Source organism: Mycteria americana, unplaced genomic scaffold (genome assembly GCF_035582795.1).
Source record: "Mycteria americana isolate JAX WOST 10 ecotype Jacksonville Zoo and Gardens unplaced genomic scaffold, USCA_MyAme_1.0 Scaffold_86, whole genome shotgun sequence".
NCBI classification, from domain to species: domain Eukaryota; kingdom Metazoa; phylum Chordata; class Aves; order Ciconiiformes; family Ciconiidae; genus Mycteria; species Mycteria americana.
In genome coordinates this window covers 80723-89492 of record NW_027445670.1, presented here as the reverse complement: position 1 = coordinate 89492, position 8770 = coordinate 80723, and the positions used below count along the sequence as shown (strand labels likewise).

The following is an 8770-nucleotide window of genomic DNA, read 5'->3' as shown; positions in this document are numbered from 1 at the left end:
ACGCTCACGGGACAGCGTGACACCAGGTAGAGGACTTGGGGGGACGCCCGAGGTGACACAGGGACTACAGCAGACCCCAAAGGGGACATGGGGGGGGGGACACATGGTGACATGGGACCCCCCCCCCCCCAAGAGGGACCTTACAGGGGACAGAAAGGACCTGGGGGGGGGGGAGGGGGGGGGCTGCAGAGGAGACCCCGAGGACAGGGGGACACTAAAAGGGGACACAGCAACCCCCCCATGGGGACATCTGGGGGGAGGACACAGAGGTGGGGACACCCCCTCCCCCTCCCCATGGGGACCTGGAGGGGACAGGGGGACCCTAAGAAGAGCAAAGGGGCCCCAAGGACATGGGGGGGGGGGGGGGGGGCCAGGAGGGACACGGGGACAGGAAGGGGACAAGGGACACGGCGGTGGCTTTACATCCCGGGTTTATTCCTCGCCCGGGGGCGGCTTTTCAATATGAAAAAAAAAAAAAAAAAAAGGAAAAAAGAAAAAAAAAGGGGTGGGGGGAGGGGAAAAAAAAAAAAAAGCTTAAAAAGGGGGAAAAAGGAACCAAACCAGGATGGATCTGGGGGGAGAGGGGACGTGGAAGGGACAGGAGAGTCCCCGGCCAGGGACACGGGGGACAGGGCCACCCGGGAGCCCCCTGCAGCTGGAGTGGTGGTTTTGGGTGGAAAAAAGGGCGAATTGGTGCTCGGGGGGCTGCAATAATTTAGTGGTGATGTCACCCCCGGCGGTGGGGGGACGCGGGGACAAAGGGGGTGACCCAGAGGGGACGGTGGCCTTCTGGCGACTGTGACAACGGAGAGGGGAGGGGGACTGTGGGGACAAAGGCGGTGGGGAAGGACGGCGGCGCTCCGAGGACTCCGGTGACGATGATGAAGGACGAGGGCTCTGTGAAGACGAGGACTCTCCGGTGACGATGATGATGAAGGACGAGGGCTCCGTGAGGATGAGGACTCTCCGGTGACGATGACGACGGTGAAGGACGAGGGCTCTTCGGTGACCGTGATGAAGGACTGGGACTCTCTGGTAACGATGATGAAGGACTCTAGTGACCGTGATGAAGGATGAAGACTCTCTGGTAGCGGTGACGCCGTGAAGACCGAAGGCTCTCCAAAGACAATGACAAAGGCTTTGGGCTCTCTGAAGATGATGATGACGAAGGCCAAGGGCTCTCCAGTGACAACGGTGAAGGCCGAGGGCTCTGAGGACAACCATGATGAAGGCCAAGAGCTTTCTGGTGACGACGGTGGAGGCCAAGAGCTTTTCGGTGACAATGACAAAGGCCGAGGGCTTCCTGGTGACAACAGCGAAGGACAACAGCTCTCCGAGGATGATGACGAAGGCCACGAGATCTCCAAGGACCACAGTGAAGGACAAGGGCTCTCTGAAGACGGTGACGAAGGCCGAGGGCTCTCCAAGGACGATGGCGATGGCCAAGTGCTCTCCGGTGACAACACTGAAGACCGAGGGCTCTCGGAGGACGCCGACGAAGGCCAAGGACAACGATGAAGACCAAGGGCTCTCAGAGGACACCGATGAAGGCTGAGGACGATGATGAAGGACAAGGACTCTCCAAGGACGATGACGCTGAAGGCCGAGGGCTCTCCAAGGACAACGGTGAAGGACGAGGGCTCTCCGAAGACGACGACGGCGAAGGACGAGGGCTCTCCGAGGACGACGACGATGGCAGTGAAGGATAAGGGCTCTCTGGGGACGAAGACGAGGGGCGTCCCTCAGGCCTCCTCTTCGGCCTCTTCACCGAAGTCCTCCTCCTCCTCGGCGGTGGCATCCTGGTACTGCTGGTACTCCGAGACGAGGTCGTTCATGTTGCTCTCGGCTTCGGTGAACTCCATCTCATCCATGCCTTCGCCCGTGTACCAGTGGAGGAAGGCCTTGCGCCGGAACATGGCCGTGAACTGCTCCGAGATACGCTTGAAGAGCTCCTGGATGGCCGTGCTGTTGCCGATGAAGGTGACGGCCATCTTGAGGCCGCGCGGCGGGATGTCGCACACGGCCGTCTTCACGTTGTTGGGGATCCACTCGACGAAGTAAGAGCTGTTCTTGTTCTGGACGTTGAGCATCTGCTCGTCCACCTCCTTCATGGACATGCGACCTCGGAAGACGGCGGCCACCGTGAGGTAACGGCCGTGACGGGGATCGCAGGCGGCCATCATGTTTTTGGCGTCGAAGACCTGCTGGGTGAGCTCGGGGACGGTGAGGGCGCGGTACTGCTGGCTGCCGCGCGACGTCAAGGGTGCGAAGCCGGGCATGAAGAAGTGGAGACGCGGGAAGGGCACCATGTTGACGGCCAACTTGCGGAGATCGGCGTTGAGTTGACCGGGGAAACGCAGGCAGGTGGTGACGCCGCTCATGGTGGCCGAGACGAGGTGGTTGAGGTCACCGTAGGTGGGGGTGGTCAGCTTCAGGGTGCGGAAGCAGATGTCGTAGAGGGCTTCGTTATCGATGCAGTAGGTCTCGTCCGTGTTCTCCACCAGCTGGTGGACAGACAAGGTGGCGTTGTAGGGTTCCACCACCGTGTCCGACACCTTGGGGGATGGGACGACGCTGAAGGTGTTCATGATGCGGTCGGGGTATTCCTCACGGATCTTGGAGATCAGGAGGGTCCCCATGCCGGAGCCGGTGCCACCGCCCAGCGAGTGGGTCAGCTGGAAGCCCTGCAGACAGTCGCAGCTCTCCGCCTCCTTCCTCACCACGTCCAGGACCGAGTCCACCAGTTCGGCCCCCTCCGTGTAGTGACCCTTGGCCCAGTTGTTGCCCGCGCCGCTCTGGCCTGGGGTGGGGACACGGTGGAGACATCATGGAGGGGTTCCCTGGGGGAAGCTGAGGTCTTTGGGGACTTTGGGTTGCTCAATTTGGGGACCTTCAGGCCAACCTTGAGGACCTTGGGGATCTCCCATCCCTCCTTGGGGACCTTCATCACTTTGGAAACCTTGATCCCACCCTTGTGGACCTCCATCAACCTCCTTGGGGATGTCCATCCAACCCCTGGGGACCCTGAGCTCCTTGGAGACCTCCATCACCCTCCTTGGGGACCCCCAGCCCACGCATGGGGACTTTATGCTCCTTGGGGACCTCCATCAACCTCCTTGGGGATGTCCATCCAACCCCTGGGGACCCTGAGCTCCTTGGAGACCTCCATCACCCTCCTTGGGGACCCCCAGCCCACGCATGGGGACTTTATGCTCCTTGGGGACCTCCATCAACCTCCTTGGGGATGTCCATCCAACCCCTGGGGACCCTGAGCTCCTTGGAGACCTCCATCACCCTCCTTGGGGACCCCCAGCCCATGCATGGGGACTTTATGCTCCTTGGGGACCTTCATTACTCTTCCTGCCCATCTCCAGCTCACCCTTGAGCTCCCTGAGGACCTTCAGCACACCCTTGGGGACCCTGAACTCTTTGGGGAACTCCATCCCACCCTCAAGAACGTTGAGCACCTCCATCACCCTTGTTGGGTATCTCAACCTGACCCTTGGTGACCCTGAGAACCCTGGGGACCTCCATCATCCTCCTTCAAGATCCCCAAGCCACTCTTGAGGACCCTCCCATCACTCTCCTCCATCTCCATGGTACCCTTGGGCACCCTGAGCACCTCAGGGACCTCTGTCCAACCCCTGGTGGAACTCCAGTCCACGCTTGAGCTCCTTGGAGACCACCATCCCTCTTCTTGGGGACCACCAGCTGGCCCTTAGAAATCTTTAAGCTCCTTGGGGACCTCCATGACCTTCCTTGGGGACCCCAAACACCTCGGAGACCTTTTGTTCCCCTTCTTGGGGACCTCCATCCCACCCTTGGCTAGCTTAAGCTCCTCGTGGACCTTCACCATGCACCCATGGGCACCCTCAGCTCTTCAGAAATGCTTGTCTCCCAGGGGACCCTCATCCCCCTGATTTGGGGACCCCAACCCCTTTGGGAACCCCAATAAACCTCCCAGAACCAAAGTGGGGGCAGCTCTGGAGACATAAAAAAAGACCCTGGCCACCAAGAAGAGGACAATAGGGACTTGCCACCCCACTGTGACAAGCACCTGAGAGCCACCAAGGAGGGATGTGTCACTCCACCGAGAAAGGGAACCCAGGGGCCACCACCGGGATCCCATGGGCCACCATGGTGGGGACAGAGGGGGACCCACCACCCTATGGTGATGGTCACCGAGGGGCAACCACCAGGAGCCTCCTAGCCACCACATGAAGAAAAATGTCACCCTGCCATGATGGGAACCCCCGGGTCACCTAAAAGGACATGGGGGGGACACAAGGGGACCCCACGGGACACCGGGCGACGCAGGGACTCACCGAAGACGAAGTTGTCCGGCCGGAAGATCTGCCCAAAGGGTCCCGAGCGCACCGAGTCCATGGTGCCCGGCTCCAGGTCCACCAAGATGGCCCTTGGCACGTACTTACCCCCTGGGGACATCGCCGTGTCACCGGGGGGGGGGGTGTGATGGTGACAACACCGTGTCACCTCCTCATCCCAAAACCCCCCCCAAGAAACCACCCCAAAACCCGAGGAGGTGGAGGGAGGGTGTGAGGGGTGGGATGGGTGAGCTGAGCGTGTCAGGTCTCAGGTGAAGAGGGATGGGGACATGGGTGGGGGGGGGGTGATGGGGACAGAGGGGTGACACTGGGTTTGGGGGGGGGGGTGTGACAGGGGATGGGGTGACACCGTACCGGTGGCTTCATTGTAGTAGACGCTGATGCGGTCGAGCTGGAGGTCGCTGTCGCCGTGGTAAGTGCCGGTGGGGTCGATGCCGTGTTCGTCGCTGATCACCTCCCAAAACTGGGGACAGGGGGCGGGGTCAGAAAGGCTCCACCCCCCCCCGGACCCCCTGAGTGGGGGTGGGGCAGCCCAGATGCCTGGGTCCCTTGGGGGGGGATCTGGGTCCCCCCCTTGGTGCTTCAGGGTGGGTGGGGCCAGTCTTGGGGTGGGAGGGGTCTGTACAGGGGGTGGAGCTTGGTATGGGGGTCCCTCCAAAGGGGCGGAGCCTTGATGAGAAGGTGAGGCCTCATTGGAAGTCCCAACCCTGGGGGCTGAGCTTTGAAAAGGCATGGAATCTTATTGGAGGAGCCAGCCCAGGGGGTGGGGACTGCAAAAAGGGGGTGTGGTCTCACTGGAGGCATGAATCCTAGAGGAAGGCCAACCCCGGGGGCGGAGCCAACCCCAGGAGCACCAATCCTGAGGGGTGGGACCTGCCCAGGGGGGAGGAGCCAACCCAGGGGGCTGGGTCAGTTTCCAAGGGGTGGGGGCCGCCCACAAAGGGGCGGAGCCTAACCACCCGCAGGGGCGGGGCCAAGCATGGGCAGAACCACACCCCCCCCCAAAAAAACGGGCAGGCGGGAACCGGAAACGGCGTTTGAATTGCAGAGGCGCTTCCAAAAACGTTTAATTTCAGAAACACCCCAAATTTGCCTTTTACCCCCCCAAAAAATACCCATTCCCTTCCCTAAAAAAAAAAAAAAAAATCAATTGGATTTCCCGAAATTTCAATTTTTCTCTCCCCAAAAAAATCTGCCCATGGGGGAGGGGCGGCTGGGAACAAAGGGTGGGGGAGGGGCGGGCACTCTGGGGACCCCAACCCCTCCCCCCCCAAGGTCATGGGGGGGGGGGGACGGGACGACAGGGCCACGCCCTGCAGTGAAAACAGGCCAAAACACCACAATTTGGGGCTGAAAGTGGGAGAAATGGGTTAAAAATGCCGATTTGGGTTAAAAATCATCATTCTGGAGCCTGGAAATCTGCATTTACGGGCGGTGAAAACCTGCTATTTCTGGAGTTCTGCAGTATTAATTTTTCTTCACAATAAATCCCGTTTCAGGGCAGAAAAAGAGCATTTTGTGGCTAAAAAAAAAAAAAAGGAATTCTGGGCTGAAGAGTCCATTTCGGGGAAAAAAAAGAACCAATTCTGGGGCTAAAAAGTCTCTGGTTTGGTGCTGAAACGTGCTTTTTAAGAACAAAAAGCTTCTATGTTGGTGCTGCAGAAAAATAGTAATTCTGCAGTAGGATGATCCCGTTTTGAGGCTAAAAATCGCTATTAATAGGTCTAAAAACACCATTCCGGAGCAAAAAACCCGCTTTTTTACTGCCAAAAAGCCTCTTTTTAGATATTTTGGAGAACAAAGATCCTATTCTGGGGCTGAAAACCTCCATTTTGGGGGCTGAAAACTCCATTTGGAGAAACAAAGATCCTATTCTCAGGCTGAAAACGTCCATTTTGAGACCAAAAACGCCATTTGGGTGGGGAAACTCCCATTTTGGTACTAAAAAAATTATTTTGGGGGCTGAAAAAAAGCTTTAGGGGCGGGAAAATCCTATTATGCAGCAAAAAAACCGACTATTCCAGCATAGTAAAAGCCTATTCTGGGGCTAAAACCATTCATTTTGGGACTGAAACTGCCACTGTGCAGCAAAAAGTCCCTATTTTGGGGTCAAAAAAAAAAAAAAAGAGGAAAACCCCTTAATTCGAGGAAGAAAAATGGCATTTGGGAGCACAAAGATCCTATTCTTGAGCTGCGGACCTCCATTTTGGGGCTGGAAACCTCCCATTTTGGGGGCCGAAAACTCCTGGTTTAGCTGTGAAAAAAAACCACTTGCAACTAAAAAAAAAAAAATCCTATTTTGGGCTGAAAAGCTCTTTTTGGGTCCTCAAAACCCCATTTTGGGGCTGAAAAAAAGATATGCGGGGGCTGAAAATGACAATTCAGGGAACAAAGATCTTACTCTGAGGCTGAAAACCTCCATTTTGGGGCTGGAAAACCTTTCTAGAGGCAGAAAGCCCCATTTTTGGGATTAAAAAAACCTGGTTTCGAGGTAAAAAATCCTAATTTAGGTCTAAAAACCTGTCTCAAGGCCAGAAAGTCTGTTGGGGGAGGTAAAATCCCCCATTTTAGGGCTAAAAACTCCCATTTCAGGGAACAAAGCTCTTATTCCGAGACTGAAAATCTCCATCTTGGGGCCGGAAATCCCCATCGAGGGCAAAAATCTTTATTTTGGAGCTTAAAAACCTTTATTTTTTTACCCCCAAACCCTATTTTATGTCTGGAAAAGAAAACCCCTATTTTGGGACATAAAGATCCCATTTTCGGGGCGAAAAACTTCCATTTTGGGGCCACAAGCCTCTCACGAGAGGCGGCACGCCCCTATTTTGGGGCTGAAAAAGCTCATTTTGGGCTCCAAAACCTTTGCTTTTGGGGCGGAAAATCCCCATTTTGGGGCCGAACACGCTGTGGGCGGCACGCCCCGATTTGGAGACAGAAATCTTTATTTTAGGGTAGAACCCCCCTCATTTTGACAGTGGAAAGTGCCGGTTTTGTAGGCAAAATAACTAATCAGAGGATGTAAAACCCTTTTTTTGGGGCAAAAATCGCCATTCTGGGGCTGAACACGCCGGAGCGGCGAGACGCCGCGGTTTTGAGGTAAAAAACGAACATTTTTTAGGCTTTAAAATACCGCTTGGAGAAGAAGGGGTGTGTGAAAGCCCTTATTTTAAGGCGAAACCCCCCATTTTAGGGCTAATCCCCTCATTTTATGGCCGAAAATCCCCTCATCGAGGCAAAAAAATAGCCATTTTGCGGCCGAACGGTGTGAAAGGGGATTTAGATAACGGGAAAAAAAATATTTTCTGGTTAAAAGGGCTATTTTGGGGTGAAAAGCCGCATTCCGGGACCGCTGCCCTCAGGCGCGGCGGGAAACCGCCATTTTGGGGCCGCGTGAGAAGAAAGGGGGGGAGGGGCGGGGCGCCCCCATTTTGAGGCCGGAAACCTCCATTTTGGGGCCGAACCGCTTCATTTTGAGGCCGAATCCCCCTTATTTCGGGTCCGCGCCTTTCATTTCAGGCCCTTAGCGGGCGGGAAAGGCGCGATTTTGGGCTGAAATCGCCCCGATTCGGGTCCGCCTTTGTCTGCGCGCGAGGAGGGAGGGGCTTCTTAAAAGGGGCCGCGCCGTGGTGGGAGGGATGATGGCGGGGGGTCCACCCCACACCCCCCCCCCCGGCCCGACGCTGCCCGCCCGCTGTTCACCTTGGCCCCGATCTGGTTGCCGCACTGGCCCGCCTGGATGTGGACGATCTCCCTCATGGTGGCGGCGCGGGTCGGGCTGGGCGCGGTGAAGGTGCCGGAGCGGTGGGCCCCACCCGGTCTTGATGGGCGATTCGGAGGCGCGGCCCCTTTAAGGCGGGAGCGCTGTTGCAAGCGCGGCGGCGGCGACAATGGCGGCTCCCGCGGCCCCGCGGCGCCTCATATAGACAAAGCGGCGGCGGCCGGCCCCGCGCTCCTATTGGACGGCGCCGCCCGCTCGCCGCATTCCCATTGGATGGCGCGGGCGGGAGGCCACGCCCCATCTCGCTGTTTGCACCGCCCCTTCACTGGGGCCGCTCTGCCAACTCTCTATAGCTGGAGGTGGGCGCTCTGCGCGTCGCTCTCTATAGTAGCACCGCCCACAGCCGCGCCGCCGCTCTCGGAGGATCGTCCCCCCTGCTCCTCTCTATGCTCCCGGCCGGACGGACGCGTACGGCTGCCAATGGGAGCGGCCGTTGGGCGGTGACGCGATGAGGTGTCGGCCAATAGGGCCGGGAAGGCGGAGCATGGGGGCGGTGGCGCGGGAGGGGTGAGCGTGGGGGCCCCGTGAGGCGGTTTGGGGGCTCGGCGGGGCAGTTGGGGGGTCCCTGACTCAGTTTGGGGGTCCCAGGGCACTTGGGGGGGGGTCGAGGGGCAGTTGGGAGGGGTGTGGGGTTGCTTAGGGGCTT

The 8770-nt window shown here is 58.0% G+C and overlaps 1 protein-coding gene across 1 annotated transcript; it reads right to left on the bottom strand.

Moving 5' to 3' along the window:
* Positions 1-413: 413 nt before the first annotated feature.
* LOC142404179 (tubulin beta chain) lies at positions 414-8252 on the bottom strand. Its single transcript, XM_075490659.1, has 4 exons — positions 8046-8252; positions 4701-4809; positions 4326-4436; positions 414-2800 (listed from the first exon to the last, which is right to left on the bottom strand). The coding sequence occupies exons 1-4, from the start codon at positions 8100-8102 to the stop codon at positions 1743-1745; spliced, it is 1335 nt and encodes a 444-aa protein (XP_075346774.1). The 5' UTR covers positions 8103-8252; the 3' UTR covers positions 414-1742.
* Between the last annotated feature and the right edge of the window lie 518 nt (positions 8253-8770).

What these genes read in the sequence shown, in the direction of transcription:
- LOC142404179 (XM_075490659.1), bottom strand. Translation starts at nt 8,102, where the DNA reads ATGAGGGAGATCGTCCACATCCAGGCGGGCCAGTGCGGCAACCAGATC. An exon ending in CTACTACAATGAAGCCACCG is followed by an intron (nt 4,437 to 4,700) that starts GTACGGTGTCAC and finishes CGATGTCCCCAG; the next exon opens with GGGGTAAGTACGTGCCAAGG. An exon ending in GCCGGACAACTTCGTCTTCG is followed by an intron (nt 2,801 to 4,325) that starts GTGAGTCCCTGC and finishes TCCCCACCCCAG; the next exon opens with GCCAGAGCGGCGCGGGCAAC.